The 15,612-nt window shown below is 67.6% G+C and overlaps 6 protein-coding genes across 6 annotated transcripts; 3 read left to right on the top strand and 3 right to left on the bottom strand.

Moving 5' to 3' along the window:
* Positions 1-1,062: 1,062 nt before the first annotated feature.
* On the bottom strand, positions 1,063-4,280 carry FA09DRAFT_219832 (hypothetical protein). Its single transcript, XM_025739546.1, has 3 exons — positions 3,757-4,280; positions 1,337-3,695; positions 1,063-1,209 (listed from the first exon to the last, which is right to left on the bottom strand). Exons 1-3 carry the CDS (start codon positions 4,208-4,210, stop codon positions 1,152-1,154), a joined length of 2,871 nt encoding a protein of 956 aa, XP_025600078.1. The 5' UTR covers positions 4,211-4,280; the 3' UTR covers positions 1,063-1,151.
* A 169-nt stretch (positions 4,281-4,449) lies between these two features.
* On the top strand, positions 4,450-5,909 carry FA09DRAFT_316267 (RBP11-like subunits of RNA polymerase). Its single transcript, XM_025740838.1, has 3 exons — positions 4,450-4,542; positions 4,851-5,045; positions 5,101-5,909. The coding sequence occupies exons 2-3, from the start codon at positions 4,900-4,902 to the stop codon at positions 5,408-5,410; spliced, it is 456 nt and encodes a 151-aa protein (XP_025600076.1). The 5' UTR covers positions 4,450-4,542; positions 4,851-4,899; the 3' UTR covers positions 5,411-5,909.
* FA09DRAFT_328583 (hypothetical protein) lies at positions 5,480-5,909 on the bottom strand. The gene has a single exon (XM_025741829.1). It carries the CDS (start codon positions 5,813-5,815, stop codon positions 5,603-5,605), a length of 213 nt encoding a protein of 70 aa, XP_025600077.1. The 5' UTR covers positions 5,816-5,909; the 3' UTR covers positions 5,480-5,602.
* A 2,015-nt stretch (positions 5,910-7,924) lies between these two features.
* Positions 7,925-9,670, bottom strand: FA09DRAFT_328581 (ABC1-domain-containing protein). The gene is made up of 3 exons (XM_025741828.1): positions 8,953-9,670; positions 8,800-8,898; positions 7,925-8,749 (listed from the first exon to the last, which is right to left on the bottom strand). The coding sequence occupies exons 1-3, from the start codon at positions 9,376-9,378 to the stop codon at positions 7,982-7,984; spliced, it is 1,293 nt and encodes a 430-aa protein (XP_025600075.1). The 5' UTR covers positions 9,379-9,670; the 3' UTR covers positions 7,925-7,981.
* A 514-nt stretch (positions 9,671-10,184) lies between these two features.
* On the top strand, positions 10,185-12,029 carry FA09DRAFT_359193 (SCA7-domain-containing protein). Its single transcript, XM_025745073.1, has 5 exons — positions 10,185-10,427; positions 10,483-10,698; positions 10,843-10,947; positions 11,001-11,162; positions 11,222-12,029. Exons 1-5 carry the CDS (start codon positions 10,385-10,387, stop codon positions 11,950-11,952), a joined length of 1,257 nt encoding a protein of 418 aa, XP_025600074.1. The 5' UTR covers positions 10,185-10,384; the 3' UTR covers positions 11,953-12,029.
* A 56-nt stretch (positions 12,030-12,085) lies between these two features.
* Positions 12,086-15,078, top strand: FA09DRAFT_328578 (cysteine proteinase). The gene is made up of 13 exons (XM_025741827.1): positions 12,086-12,324; positions 12,383-12,499; positions 12,553-12,588; positions 12,641-12,748; positions 12,804-12,907; positions 12,957-13,074; positions 13,130-13,362; positions 13,833-13,947; positions 14,000-14,139; positions 14,192-14,783; positions 14,839-14,905; positions 14,964-14,981; positions 15,038-15,078. Exons 1-13 carry the CDS (start codon positions 12,274-12,276, stop codon positions 15,064-15,066), a joined length of 1,728 nt encoding a protein of 575 aa, XP_025600073.1. The 5' UTR covers positions 12,086-12,273; the 3' UTR covers positions 15,067-15,078.
* Positions 15,079-15,612: the final 534 nt, after the last annotated feature.

Below are 15,612 nucleotides of genomic sequence, written 5' to 3'. Positions count from 1 at the left end.
CTGGTGCTCCAGCTCGGCATGCTTGGCCTTCAGCTGGCCCCGCGCACTGGTCTCGCTCTTGAGGGACGCCTCCATCTCGCGAAGCATGCGCGAAGCCTGCACAGCGTCGTCGCGTGCTCCTTGCTGCGCGGCCCGCTCGGAGCGCAGGAGTGCCTCTGTCTCGCTCAGACGAGCGTTCAGATCGGCAACTTGGCTCGTCAAAGCGCGTCTGGACTCGCGCAGCTCCTCGCTACCTTGGCTCGCCTCATCCTGAGCTGCCTCGAGTTGACGCCTGAGATCCTTGATCTCGGCGCGGTGAGAAGCGACGGTGGCAGCGATCTCTTCTTGCGTCGAGTTTCGGGCGGCGCGCTCGTGTGCTAGTGCGTCCTGCGCCTCCTCCACAGCTCGGTGTAGCTCGTCGACCTGCGTTGCCTGGCCTTGCTCTTGTTCATGCTGTTGCTCACGCAGAGAGGCGATCTCGTCGGAGAGCACTTGCACCCTCTGCTGGCTCTGCTCGCGCTCAGCTCGAAGCTGCGGCAGATCCTGCAGCTGGTGGCGGAGCTCCTCGAGGGACGCCTCGGCCTCTGTCCGCGCGAACTCGCTCTCGTCCAGACGGGTCTCCAGAGCCTCCTTCTCGTCTGCCGACTCTGCGCGAAGGCGCGTCACGCGCTCGAGTGCCGCCGTCACCTCGAAGGTCTTCGAGTTTTGCAACGCTTCGGCCGTGCGAAGCTCGATCCGGAGGTCCTCGGCGGCCTCCGCCTCGCCGCGTGCACGCTCGAGATCGAGAGCTTGCACCTTGATGGTCTCTTCGAGCTCGAAGACCCGGGCAGCTGCCGACTCGCCTTCTTGCGCGCGGCTGACAGCCTCGTTGAGCTCCTCGCGCAGCTGAGCGACAGTCGACTCCAGCTGGAACTGCTGCTCGAGAGCCTGCTCGGCGAGCCGGTGCTGCGAGTCGAGAGCCTCGCGCACACCGTCGAGCTCGCGCTTCGTCGCATCGCAGTCGTCGCGCAGAGCAGCAGCTTGGGCTTGGGCTTCCGAGAGGGCAGATGCAGCGTCACGGAGGCTGTGCAGCTCTGGCTCGGACGAGGCAGCGGCGGCGTTGGCGTCTTCGAGCTGCCGACGCACACTCTGCAGCTCAGCTTGCAGCGAGTCTCGCGCGCTGTGCAGCTGCTCTATCTTCTCGTTCTGCTGGCTGCGCTCTTGCTCGATGTCTTGACGCGTCTCGACCAGCTCCGTGCGCAGCGCCTGGCTTTTCGCCGCCTCGCGGTCCAGTGCCTCACCGAGCTGCGCTGCCTCCTCTCCGTGGATACCATCGCGCGCGACAGCAGTCTCGGCGGCGGCCAGGCGCTTCTCGAGCTCCTCGACAACGCGGGCGTGCTCCACCTCGACGCCGTAGGCGCGCACATCAGCGTCCATCTCGCATGCCTGCTGCACCTCTCTGCGAGCGGCCTCGACGGCGCTGTCTGCAGCCTCGCGCGAAATCACGTCCACGGGCTTGCTCTCCGGCTCGGACTGCCGTTGAGCGTCCCAGATGCGGTACTCGAAGTCGCGCCGCTCAGACTCGCGCAGTCGTCGCTCGTTTGCGAGCTCCTCCTTTAGCTTGTCGACGTCTTCGCTCTCCAGGCGATGCTCCTCCTGATAGAGCTGGTCCTTGAGGCGTCGCGCCAGCTCCTCCACCTCGGCCTGCCGCTTCGCACTCTGCAGACGCTCCTGCTCGAGCTGAAGGATGCGAGCCTGCGCCTCCCGCTGTGCTGCTTGCAGCTTGCGGGCGGCGCCTAGTGTCTCTGCTAGACCGCGCTCGCTGTTGATGAGCGCGGCACGGAGCTCGGATGCCTCTTGCTCGCCGCTGTAAGACCGTTGCAGGATGTTCTTAGTGCGGCTCGAGTGCACTGCGTCGAGCTCGGTGACGGCGCTGAGCAGCTGGTCCAGCGCAACGTCCGAAGCGCGCGGTCCAGCGCGTCGGCGCCCGAGCGACGGGCTTGCTGTGCTCAGCTCGTCGAGGGCTGACATGGGCGCGCTGAGTGCAGCTGCCTGCTGGCTCATGCTGTTCTCGACATTTGACTCGTCGGCAGCCGGAGATGCTGCCGGCTCGGCCAGCCTCTCGGCTTGCACGCTGGCTTGCTGCGGCTGAGGCGGTCGCCGAGCCGCGCGAGCGACCGAGGGCGAAGCCTCAGAGGAGGAAGCGTGCGATGGGCTGCTGGCGTCCTGCATCGAGCTCGATGAGGCGCTTGAAGGCCCCGCTCGAGGCTGAGTCTCCGGCGTCGCCACCGAGTGGTACGTGCGACCAGTGCCGGGCGCAGAGGTAGCCGAGGACATGTTCGGTGTCGCCCAAGCTGCACCTACAGACTGCACGCTCTCGTCGAGCTCGCGTGCTGGGCTGCGCGGAGACGGCGTGCGTGTGACGACTGAGCGCAGCGGTGAGCTCGTCGCCGGAACTGGTGATGACGAAGCCGAAGCGCGCCGGATAGTAGCGGATGCGCTGAACGAAGAGGGCTGGCGTGGGCTCGAGTACTGAGCTCCGGGGCTGCCGACCAGGCGGGCTCCACGATCGCTTGAGATGCTGGTGTTGCTCTCTGTGGGAGCCGTGGACCCCGCCGTAGAAGGACTCGATCTGCCGGGAGACGAGGTGTATGCCCGCGGACTGACAGACGCTTGCCTCGCAGGTGACTCCGCCGCACGCGAACTGGGCGTCGCGAAGCGCGAGTGCTGCACGCTGTTGTTGGAACGCGGCGAGGGCGAGTGCCCAACCGCAGGGACGCTCTGTGCCGCAATGTTGCCCTGCTTGGCGAGGTAGCTCTCGCTCAGGCTCAGCTCGCTGTCGAGAGAGCCAGATGCCGACACAGCCGACTCGGTGCTCGTCTTCGGCGCGCGCGGCGTTGCCTGCGCCAGGTCGAGACGCGCGCTGGGACTCTGCTGGCCAAACGGCAGCATGCGCTCCCACTGCGGCGCCGACGGCTGGTTGGCTAGCGCCATTGGCCCGCCGTTGATGGATTCGTCGATGAGCGCGGACATGTCGTCAAAGGACGCCAGAGCTACGGAGCCCGACGGCGGACTCAGCGAGAGGCTGATGTCTTGAGCGTTGATCGCCTCGAGGCGCATCGACGGAGGCGAGGCAGCGCGCTCAGGAACCGGTGCGGCCTCGAAATCGCCGTTCAGGGATTGCTGGCCGGCCGTCTCTGTCTCGCCTTCCTTCACATCGAACGTGTCCGCGCCCTGCGTCTCTTCGCCCTGAGTCAGCTCGTCTGGCGGCCCGTCTGCGCTGCTGAGGGAAGCGCCAAGCGACAGCTCGACTGCCTGGATGCTCTCGTTGCTCTCCTCCTCCCTGGCAACGAAGGCCATGCGCTCTAGCAGCGAGTCGCTCATGTCCGCCGACTGGCTCTCCGGCCTGACTGTGCGCGCCGGCGAGTTGCCAGTGCTGTCGGACAGCGTCGTGCTGTTGCTGATGCGGCTCTCGTCGCCGTCATCGTAGAGGCGTGAGCCGAAGCGCACACTGCTGCCGGTGCCGGGCGTGGCAGGTCGGCGCAGCAGGCCGCGACGCAGGGCATCAGAGCGCGGTGTCTGCGGCACCTGCGGCGAGCTGTGCTGCATGCTGTGCGCCGGGCGCGCAGAGAGCGGCGTCCTTGGTCCGCTGCCGGCGGCCGCTTGCCGCACTGGGCTAGGCCGGACCGGCACATTCTCTTGGTCACGCGAGGAGCCGTTCGCTGACGTGTTTCCTGCTTTGCGGAGTGGTGAGCAGCCTTCGCGTGAGTCGCCTTGGGCTGCGCCGTCCGCACTCACCAACCATCCGCTCGGTCGAAGAAGACGGCCGCGGCTTGAAGACGAACTGCTGCCGCGACAGCGAGTCTGACGTGACGTCGCGCGAGGTGCTCTGCGCGCTGCGGTCCGCGTCTGCGTCGAGCTCTGCGCTGTCGTCGCCCTCCCAGCGGCCCAGAAAGCTGTCTTCGCCGTCGCCGTCGGATGCTGGCGCAGCTCGCGGCGTGGACGGCGAGGCACGCAGCGGGCTAGACTTGTTGCTGCTATGGCTCCTAGACGCGGACGCAGGCGAGGAGGAGCGGCTCATGCTGGGCGTGCGCTGCCACGGCGAGGCGCTGTCGGACGCACGCCCGAGCGGGGGCGTGGAAGTGGAGGGCGTCTGCGGCGCAGCACTGGCTGACTCGGGAGCGACGAGCGGGTCGCTGCCGCTGCCCTCGGCTGCAGCGTTGAGCGAGGAGCTCGACCAGAGCCGGAGCATGCCGGCGCGATGAGATGAAGAGGGATGAAGGTGAGGAGCGGTGTCGGTGGGCTTGAGCCAGGAAAGCGGGTGGCTTGCGCGCTTTCCTGGACCCGGCCGGGGCACGAGGCGCGTCACCGGAGCAACACCGCCAAGCGCGCGTCAGGTCACGTGCGCGCGCGCCGGCCTAACCCTCTTCGGCCGGCGGCGCTGCTTCGGCGCAGAAGGACGCAGCGCGCCGTCTTGGTGACCACTCCTTCCTTCTCACGATCAGTCCTTCTCTCAACGCCCTCACGACCATACGCTTCTGACTTCTGCCTCCTGTCACATCCGTTCCGTGCCTCGCTGCCTGCGTGAGTGTCTCCGCCCGTGCTTCAAGACGCGCTAGTCAGGCGAGAGGAGGAATCCGGGGCCTGCTACGCTCGACCAGCCCTGCGCTGCGTCGATGCCGGTCAGGTGCCCCCGCGAAGATTACAAAATATATTCACACTGTTTGATCCGCATGCCTCTTCGGAGCGCATGCGGACGTGACTCTTATACAACGGTAGATGAGCGGTCAGACCAGGGTCTGGCGTGGTGGGATGTGCGGCAGCAGCTGTGCCGATGTGTGCTGTGTTCGAAGACCACGCGCTGACTCTCCACACGCTCTTGCTACCGCCAGCGCTCCACCGTCACCTGTACCCATCTTCACACCCGCCAAGTAGCCCAGCATGTCGAACGCGCCCGACCGCTTCGCGCTGTTCATGCTGGGGCCGGACGAGAAACGCGTCGAGATCGCCGAGGACACGCAGATTCCCAACGCGGCCACCATCACGCTGAACAAGGAGGACCACACGCTCGGCAACATGCTGCGGCAGTGAGTCGTGTTGCGAGCGTGTTCGGCACCGGCAGCGGCTGACTCCCTGTCGCAGTGCCGTGCTCGTCGTGCCCGGCGTGCTCTTCTGCGGCTACCGCGTGCCGCACCCGCTCGAGCCGCGCACGCAGATCAAGATCCAGACCGACGGCTCGCTGACGCCCGTGCAGGCGCTGCAGGCCGGCTGCGAGTCGGTCATCTCGCAGATCGGCACGGTGCGGCAGCAGCTGCGCAACGAGCTGCAGGCAAAGGAGGCCCAGGGCGCCGACCTGGCCGGCGCCGCGGGCGGTCCGCAACTCGGCGCTGGCGCATACGGCTACGGCGACGTCTACGGACAGGGCGATGCCGGCGGCTACGTCGACATCTGAGCCGACAACTCTCTCCCGCCGTGGCCGCGCTCGCTTGCTCGTCTCTGATTCCCCCTCCTCTCTGCACCCTGGCTCCGCTCTGCATTCACATCTGTATTCTACTCATCTGCTACCAATCGAGACGTGGACTTCTGCATCGGCGTAATTCAGGCGCGGTCTGTGGTGCAGAGGAGCTGCAGCGGAGCAGCGCCGTCATGCGCATCTGCGTCCGTGGCGGCGCCCCGTCCTCGGCAGCGCGGCCTTGTGCTGAGCGTCCGCCAGGGCCTCGAGCTGCGCTTCGGAGCTGGCGGGGCCTTCGTTGTCGGTGGGAGCAGACGTATCAGACTTTAGAGCTTGAGACGAGATCGCAGTCGATGGGGCTCTGCGAGGGCATGTCTCGGCGCGCAATGTGGGCCAGCAGCGCATGTGCCGCGACGGCTGTGTGCAGTCAGAATTGCAGCGTCATTCGGCGCACACAGGCGGCAAACTGCAGTACGAGGGTGTGAGCGGCTGAAGCTGGTGGACACAGCATCTGCTCGCTGACTTGACGTGAGGCCGAGGGCATGGCGCACCTCGTGGACGCTTCGCGTGGCTGTGTGCGGCGCGTGTCCGTGCGCAGCGAGGCCCGAGACGGACTCTTACTACTGGAGGCGCGGTGCGGCCTTGGCGTGCTCCACATGGCGCCCTGCCTTGGCGCCGTGTCGTGCGAGCAGCGCCTTGCCTCCCATCCACCACCATCACACCAGCCCGCAGCACTCATCGCAACCATGAGCTGGATCGACGAAAAGTCCAAGCACGCATCCAAGGAGGACGAGGCGTTCGGCGGGCAGCGCGCTGGAGGCGAGGCCGCCTTTGCGCCACCCAGCTACCCGCCGCCCGGCGGCGAGGCCTCGTCGTCGTCGGGCCGGCCTGCATCGCCGCCGCCCATGTACGGCCACGCTGCGCCGACGGGCTATGCTCCACCGAGCGGCCCGCCGCCGTCGGGCGCCTTCCAGCCGCCGCCGGGCCCGCCACCGGCAGCCGCGGCACCTGCGCCGGGCTACGAGCCCTTCGACTTCCGCGCCGCCTACTCGGCCTCGACGGGCGGCGGCAAGGGCGTGGCGCAGGCGCCGCCGTGGCACGGCGTGCCGTCGTACCTCGTCGATCCGGCCGAGAAGGGCGCGCTCACGCTGCGCACGCCGCCGCCGCCGCGCGGCAGCGTGCCGTGCCTGTGCGGCGCCGGCGGCGACAGCGGCTGTCTGTGCAGCGACGACAAGGGCCCCATGTGGCGCACGGCCAAGGAGGGCAGCAACTGGGTGCTGCAGTCGTGGCGCCGAGACCAGAATGCGTTCGGCACGGCCGTCGTGGCAGACAAGAGCCTGACGGGCAGCAAGGCGGAGGTGAAGGACGCAAAGGGCAAGAAGGTCGGCGTGACGCTGCGCTTCTCGAGCAAGCGCGACGCCGTCTTCAACGAGTGAGTGCAACTTGCTGTGCTACAGCGAGACCCATAGCTGACCCCTCTGGCCAGCCTGGACGGAAACGAGCTGTCGTGGGTCGACCGCGAGGGCCGCAAGGAGCTGCTGCGCCTCGGCGACAACGCGCTCATCGCCGTGTACCACGGCATCCCGGGGAACGGCGGCCGTGTGGATCTGACGGCCTTTGCGTGGGCCCGCATGCCGCAGCGCAACCTGCTGTGCGACCAGGCTGGCTGCACGCTCGACCCGCTCGTTGGGTTTGCCTTCCGTTGTGTTACAGTGAGGCGCGGTCGCGCGGGTGTGGCACGCAGAAGCTCACGCCTGTGCGCCTGCAGTGCACCGACTCGGGCGACGACAGCTTCGATCTCTGCGAGGCACACCTGGAGGACGGATGCATGCAGCACAATCCCAACCAGTGAGTGCCTTGCTCGCTGATGTCCAGTTATGAGGCTCACTCTCGGCACGCAGCGTCTTCGCGCGCATCCCACGCCAGTACGCCGCGCCCGACAGTGCCGTGCGCGAGACGCCGCTGCTCTTCATCCCGCAGCTGCTCGGCGAGCTGCGGCGCCTCGAGGTCGTGCTGCTCACGCTCGCCGTCGCGCTGCTGCAATAAGGGCTGTTCCATTGGCTTCGTCTCTCTCTCTCTACGCCATGACCAGGGTTGTACATCATGTCTCGCCGTTCTCTACGCATTCTACCCATTCGCCTCAGTGCCGCTCGGCCTCGTCTGCGATCGACTTGCGTGCCCGCAAGGTGGCGGCGTCGTCCTTGGCGCGCTGCTGCGTCTGCGAGTCGATGCCCGACGCCGCACGCCGGGCCGCCTCGCCGCCGCCGCCCGAGGCAAAGGCGCGCGTGAAGGAGAAGATCTTGCGGCGCCGTGCGTTGAAGTCGCTCAGCGCCTCGAAGACCATGAGGCCGCGGTTGAAGTAGAGGTAGTTCCAATACGCGCCGATCCAGTCGCGCAGCAGGCCAAAGGAGAGACCGTGCTTGCGCCGCCGTTGCCGCAGCTGCTCGCGGTCGTCCTCCCACACGGCGCGCGCACAGTAGCGCGCCGCAATGATAAACGGCCGCGCCGTGCCGTGCGTCGTGTGCAGGTTGAGGTCGAGCGAGCGCGTCAGGTCGTTGATCTTGAGCACCATCAGCATCCGCCGCGGCACGCGCCGCAGCATGTCGAGGATCGAGACGAACAGACCCTCCTTCTGCATGACGGTCTGTAGCGCGCAACGGTCAGCACGCAGACGGGCACCGCAAGAGCTACGCGTCTCACCTTACGGATGTGCTCCTGCTCCTCCTCCGTCACCTCTGCGCCGCCAGACGGCAAGTCGAGCAGGCTCGAGGCGCGCGACTTGCCCGCCACGCCGTGCGGGTTGTCCGGGTCGCTGCCCTCGAGGCCCGACTTGCCCGTGATGGCGCTCTCCAAGATGGGGTAGAGCTCGTCGGGGATGTTGGCGATGAGGCCCGCCAGCCGCCGGCGCTCCGCCTGCACCTTAGGCGTGCTGGACGAGAGCAGGCTGAGCCAGAAGCGCGCATAATTGGTGCGCAGCTGGCGGTCGATGTCGAAGGTCAGGCCAAAGTCAAGGAGCACGAGCTCAAAGTTGTACGGCGAGCGGCTGCCCTTCTGGGCCGGCCGGATGAGCACGTTGCCGGCGTGCGGGTCGCCGTGGAAGAAGCCGTGCACGTAGAGCATCTGCGCGAAGATGCGGCTGAGCTCCTGGCTCACGCGGTTCCGGTCGATGTCGTGCTCCTGCAGCCACTCGAGGTCGTCGGGCCGCCGGCCGTTGATGTACTCCATGATCATGACGCGCTTCGACACGTACTCGACCTTGGGGATGACGAGCGCCGTCTTGCGGTAGCCGGCAAAGTCAGCCGTCGCGCGTCTTGACGCGCCAGCCTCGTGCGTGAAGTCCTGCGCAGATGTGAGCATGGAGTCACGCAGCACATGCACACTCCGCTCACCAGTTCCAGCGGCAGGTTCTCGTTCATCTCCTCGGCGAGCCAGGTGAACTCGAACTGCGGGAAGACGCGCTTGACCCAGCGCACCAGCACGTTGACCGTCTAGCAAGCCACGCGTCAGCGGACACGCCGCCACTGGCGCCAGCTGCCACTCACCTTGACGTCAATCTCGCTGAAGCGCTCGACTTGCGGGTGCATCAGCTTGACGGCCTTCCACTCATCCGTCTCGCGGTCGCGCGCGCGGTGCACCTGCGCCAGACTGGCGACACCGAGCGGCTTGATGTCAAACTCGGAGAAGCACTCCTCGAACGTCTTGCCCGTCTCGGCGCGGAACATAGCCTCGAGCTCGGGCAGCGGCGTCGGCTCGTTGGCATCTTGCAGCGGCCGCAGCGTGCGCGTGTACTCCGTCGGCAGCAGCGCCAGCGCCGAGAGGTGCTGTCCGAGCTTGATGTACAGGCCGCCGTTCTCCTGCAGCGCCGCCAGCAGCCGCTGCGCCGAGCGCAGGTGGCAGTCGGCCAGCGCCTCCTGCTCGGCGTCCTTGGTGGCGTACTTGGCGTTGAGCGTGCGGCGGTAGTCCCACATGCACAGCGCTGCCGCCGTGGCAATGACAGTGCATCTGCGAGCGCACGAATGAGCAGGCAGTCGCGACGAAGCACAGGCGCGCTGTCGGCCTGCTTCACTGCCAGCTCCGGCGCTTCCACCACCGCCTGCATGGCGCTTCTGCTCCACGAGTGCCACTCACCGCTTGACGGCAACGACGGTGTAGTTGCCCGCACCCTTGCCGTTCTCCGCCTCGCGCACGCGGCGCTCCATCTCCTCGGGCGAGAGGTCGAGGCCCTTGAGCCCCGGGTGTAGGCCACGGGCAGCCCGTCCATCATCGGCGTGTGCGATGCCCGTGCCCCAGTACACGGCGCCGCCCAGCACAAGCAACACGGCGGCGGCAATGAGCCCGGTGCGCGACATGCGCCGGAACTGCGCATGTGCCTCGGCGGTGGTGCCCGGGTTGGGCACGGCGGGCTTGTCGAACGTCACCACCTCGGGCTGCTTCGTCGGCGGCGGGTACACCTTGCGGAACTTGCGCGTGTCGACGGGCTTTGGCGGCGGCGCGCCTGACGGAGCGCCAGGAGGTGAGGTCGACGCATGCCGGGGCCATGCCGGACGGGCCACGCCTGCTGCAGCGCCGGCGGCCCGGCGCGGATGCCGTGCGAGGAGCAGACTGCGCGGCGCAGATGGCGCACGCAGACTGGCGCCCAGCGGCGCGAAGCACGGGCGCAGCATTGGAGGGCCGGCCGGAGCGCAGCGGAGGAGAGGGCCTTGAGGCGAGACGAGAGGTGAGAGAGGCGACGGTGGAAGTGGAGCAGCGGCGCCTCGCCGCCGACTTCGCGCGCGCCGGCACGCTCCGCATGGTCAGCGGCGTGACACGCCGCGCGCGGCCGCGCGGCGCCGCGCCAAGCACGGGCAGCGGCCATGCATCCGGCCAAGCACGCTCACACGCCTCCACGCCGCACATCCCCGTCCAATCCATCCGGGAAGAGGGCAGCACCGGCATCGTGTCGCCGCAGCACCGCACGCCTCGCACGCAGCCAGCATGCCACACCCAAGCTGGGCAGACATCGCCGCCGCGGCCGCGCGTGAGTCGCAGCCGCGACGCTGCCCCACGCCGCAGCTCACCCCGCGGCGCCACAGCATCGCCCGCCAGCTCGTCCGGCTCCGACGGCGAGGGCAGCGGCAGCGGCAGCAGCCGCGCCAACGCCGCCGCGCGCCGGCGCCCCGCCTGGCACACGTACGACACGGACGTCACCGACTTTGGGCCTGCCAGCCTGGGCGACGAGGGCTTCGTCGTGGGCCGCTGCAGCGAGTGTGGGCGCGTCGTTGAGCGCAGCTACTGGAGCTTTCACCTCGGTGCGTGCGCAAGCATGAGAGAGCAGACGGTGGGGCGGAAGTGTGAGGGTGGTAGAGCGGAGAGTACAGCGCAGAAGGCACGGGTCTGAAGACGAAGTGGATGAGCATGGTGCTCACGGCGGTCTGACACCATGCCTGCGGCAGAGAACTGCAACCTGGCTCTCTCCATAGCGTCCGGACGCCTCTCGCCCTCGTGCATCGCACCAGTCTCGGCGAGCGGGCGGAAGCGCAAGGCGAGCGTCGGCTCTGGTACGTATGCTGTCTGGCGCTGTGACCACGGCGGCGCTGAGCTCGCGCGACAGACTCGGATGCGCCGCTCTCCAGCGGCATCCCGCTCACGGGGCCCAACGGCAAGCCGCTGTCGAAGAAGGCGCGCCGCGAGCAGGAGGTGCTGCAGCGGCGCCTGGAGCGCGAAAAGAAGAAGGAGGAGAAGAAGCTCAAGGGCGCCGGCCTGAACAAGCGCGGTGAGTGCGCGCGTCACACCATGGACTGCCAGGCAGCTCACGCTTGGCCTGCCCGTCAGCTGGACCACTCAATGTGGACAAGCAGTGCGGCGTGCCGACGGACAAGGGCCTCTGCGCACGCTCGCTGACGTGCAAGACGCACTCGATGAAGGCCAAGCGCGACGTGCCGGGGCGCTCGGCGACGTACGACGCGCTGCTGCTGGCGTACCAGAAGGCGCACAACCCCAACTTTGTCGCCAAGCTGCAGGAGAAGGAGAAGGCGCTGGCGGCGACGGCCGAGGCCAAGGCCAAGCGTCTGCGCGAGAAGTCGAAGCAGCGCAAGCGCGGCGGTGCTGCGGGCAAGGAGGCGCAGGCACTCGACGAGCGCCGCGACGACGAGGAGGAGCCGCCAGAGCAGGAAGAGGACCTCGAGGAGGAGCTCGAGGGCATCCTCGATGCACTGCGAGCTGCGGCACAGGGCGATCGCACGCGAGCGCTGCCGCTTGCCGTGCCCAGTCTGGCGGGCGCCTACACGGCACGGCGACGCAAGCTCATGCGCTGCCGCGACCTCTTCCGCGCCTCCATCATGGCCAGCCACGGCTCGTATGCGCCGGCGCTGCCGTTCGTGATGGCGTCGCAGGGCTCGGCCCCGCCGAGCGCACGCATGGCTGCAGCAAACCAGGCGGCCGCAGCGGGACAGCGCGGCATTCCGTGGGCGAATGCGTTCGTCAATGGGGGTGCCCATCCCGGACCACCGCCTGGCTGGCCCAACGGCGCTCCTCCGCGGCCTCAGCCCGCCTCGGGCCCCTAGCGCCCTCGCTCCGCTCATCATTCTAGCACCTCCATCGCGTCTCATCTCCACTTGTACAACTGCACATTCTAACGACGCGTTCGACTGCAGTCCATCGCTCCTGTCGTGCGTGTGGCCAGGACGCAGAGGCCGTGGCGAGGAGAAGGGAATACGAGTGCGAGGCGCGGGGCGCGTCGGCGCTTTCGGCCGACGGGCCACACGTGACGGCGCTGATGCAGCGCCCGTGCACGCCTCCACTGCAAACATGCCCACGCTGCTGCGCCTCCAGACTTCTCCCCGCGACACAGCTCCCATCTCCCCTCCCACCATACCCCCCCGCCAATGCCCAAGATGAGCTCCATCGCAGTCAAGGTCAAGCACAACGGCGTTGTGGTGCGTATGCCGCGCCGTCACCCGCGCTGTGACCAGCTGCTCACTCGGCCGCGCGCAGCACGACGTCTCGCTCAACCCGGCCGGCCCGGCAGCCGAGTTCAAGGACGCCATCTACCAGCTCACCGGCGTGCCCGTCGAGCGGCAGAAGGTCATGATCAAGGGCGGCATGCTCAAGGTGCGCCGGCGAGAGGAGCAGTGGCTGCCGCAGAGCTGACACGCCGGCGGCAGGACGACACGGACATGACGAAGCTCGGCGCCCGTCCGGTGAGCAATGCCTCTTGCGCTCGCCGTAGCAGGCCACTGACCTCGTACACAGGGCCAGACGTTTATGCTCATCGGCACTGCCGGCCCGCTGCCCACGGCGCCAACCGGCCCGCCGCCGAAGTTCCTCGAGGACCTCGATGACTCGGACCTGGCGCTCGCGGTGAGCTCGCTGCGCACCCGTATGCCGGCTGCATGCTCACGCGCTGCTCTGCCAGATGCGCACCAAGGCCGGCCTGAACAACCTGGGCAACACGTGCTACCTCAACTCGACGCTGCAGGTGCTGCGTGCCATTCCGGAGCTGCAAGAGTCGCTGAATAAGTGCGTGCGGTGATGGGTGCCCTCGCGACCATGGCTGACGCCGGCGCAGCTTCAAGGGCACGCTCGCAGAGGCCGACGGCGAGAAGCGGCTCACGGCTGCTCTGCGTGACCTGTACAAGGACATGTCCACCACGACCGAGGCCTTCCCGCCGCTTGCGTTCCTGACGGCGAGTGTCCGCCACCGACATGTCTGCCAGCGCCGCTCACACGGATCCTCACCAGATCTTGCGCCAAGTGGCGCCGCAATTCGCCGAGATGGCGTCGGGCGGCGACCACGGCCACGGCCCGGCGGGCTACGCGCAGCAGGACGCCGAGGAGGTGTGGGTGCGCATCATCAACGCGCTGCAGAACAGCCTCAAGGGCCTGGCGCCCGGCCAGGCAGGCGAGGCGTCGGCGCAGGGCGGCGACGCCAGCCGCTTTGTGGAGCAGTACATGACGGGCCGCATGATTGTCAAGTGAGTGGCCGGCCTAGCTTCGTGGCGGATGGATGGACAGGCATGATGGACCTGCTGGTGTAGACGCGCGCCGTTCTTTCTTGGCTGTGGCACGGCTGTGGCGTCGCGAGAGGACTAGGCATGCGACCTCGAGACCAGCTTCGGGCTTCGCGAGGCTCTGCTGGCGATGAGGGAGCTGCGGCCGCTCACAAAGAGGGCCGTGCGCAGCCTTCGTCGGACATAGCTCTGCATCGCTCGAGAGTTGCCTTCGCAGATGACCTGGTCGGCCGTGTCGCCACGCTTGCATGCTTCGTGCAGGCGGGTCACGTTGCTTGCTCGATGCGGCCTGAGTCTGGAGCATATTGTATGCTGTCGCATCACGTTGTCGGCCCAGTTGCCACGCTCGCAGAGTTCCGGCCCTCGCCATTCCGGTTATCTCTCGTCCGCCGCCGTCGATGGCGTCCTCAGCGCAAAGCTGACACCACACACAGGCGGTCAACGGCAGAGGCACCGGAAGAGGAGCCGACGTTCAGCGAGGACCGCTTCTCGGTGCTGCAGTGCAACATCTCAGGGACGACCAACGAGATGACCTCTGGCATCCTGGACGTGAGTGGGCTAGCAAGCGCCCCGACGCGCAGCTGCTGACCAGTCTTTGCAGTCTCTGAACCAGCAGTTGGAGAAGAACTCGCCGACCCTCAACCGCAGCGCAGTGTACGACGAGACGCGGCGCATCGACCGGCTGCCGGCATACCTGGCCACGCACTTTGTCCGCTTCTACTGGCGCCGCGACATCAACAAGTGTGTCTGACTGCTCGGTGCGCGTGGTGCCTGCTGACTCCTCGCCTCAAAGGAAGACGAAGATCATGCGCAAGGTCAAGTTCCCGTTCAACCTCGACGTGACGCCGTTCCTGAGCGACGACCTGAAGGGCAAGCTGTCGAAGACGCACGCCAAGGTCATTGCCATCGAGAAGGAGCGCGACGAGCGGGTCAAGATCCGCCGCAAGGCCAAGGCGAAGCGCGAGGAGGCCATGAAGAGCGACGCGAACCGGTCGGCCGACCCCAAGTCGCTCGCATCTGCGTCCACGGGCGGTGTCGAGGCGCCAGCGCCCGCCGATGCGATGGCCGTGGACACCACAGAAGAGCCAATGGCAAATGCGGCGCCGTCGAGCTCCAGCGCGCCGGGCCAGGTGTTGACGGAGGAGGAGGAGGTCAAGCTGCGCGCGCAGGAGGCCGACGAGGTGCGCGCCACGGTGCATCCCGACCTGCTCAACGACCACGGCTGCAACACGTCTGCGCTCTACGAGCTCGTCGGCATCGTCACGCACAAGGGCGCCGCTGCCGACGCGGGCCACTACATCTCCTGGGTGCGCAAGGAGCAGGAGTCGGACGTCGAGGGCGTCCAGCGCATTCTCGACGCGCCGGCTGAGCAGGAGTGGTACAAGGTGAGGCCGCCGCGCGAGGTCGTGTTGGTGCCTGCTGACTGACCGCCTGCCGCAGTTCGACGACGACCGCGTGTCCACCGTCAGCAAAGACAAGATCGCATCGCTGGACGGCGGAGGAGAGGGTGAGTACTTCGATGTGCTGCCCGAGTCCGCGTCGTTGACACGCCGTCTCTCGCTCAGACTCTGTCGCCTACATCCGTGAGTGCCAGCACCTGTAGCAGACCAACACTTCCTCTGACGACCTCCGCCCGCAGTCCTGTACCGCTCCAAGGAGATCAAGTGAGCGTCTGGTTCCGGCCTGCAAATGCAACAGCTTTGTGTGGCACCTGAGACACCTTTGTGCACGTTCGCGAGGCCTCGTTTGTGCGTGTGGCGCCGGGCGACGTTCCGACGGCAGCACGAGATCGCCATCGGCAGCCACGTACATATCGGTGCACTGCGGATGCTTCGGAGATCTGAGACGGTGCGAGCTCGGCTCCGCGGACGCGGAGTCCGTGGCCGCCCAGCAGACGGAGCCGAGCGCTGCATGCTGCTGCGGAAAGCTGCAGCGGTGTGGCTCATCGCGTGCTCGCCGCGCCGTGCGCGCGCGTGGACGCGCTTGGAGACGCGTCTGCGGGGAGCTGCACGCTGCTGCAGTCACCTCACGGTCCGCCCGCAAGCGCCACGGATGTGCCGGCTGCTCGAGGACGCCATGTCTCGCCGGCCCGGCACACTGCAGCGCTTGAGCATACGCCCGCGACCCACTCGCTCGTCCAGGGCGTGCAGCTCTGTAACTGCGGCAGGTTGTAGTTTCTTACTGGACGCTGCACCGTCTTTGCCGGGTCGACCG

The sequence above is a fragment of the Tilletiopsis washingtonensis genome, assembly GCF_003144115.1.
Source record: "Tilletiopsis washingtonensis strain MCA 4186 unplaced genomic scaffold FA09scaffold_5, whole genome shotgun sequence".
Lineage (NCBI taxonomy): Eukaryota > Fungi > Basidiomycota > Exobasidiomycetes > Entylomatales > Tilletiopsis > Tilletiopsis washingtonensis.
This window is presented reverse-complemented; position numbering and strand designations above follow the sequence as displayed.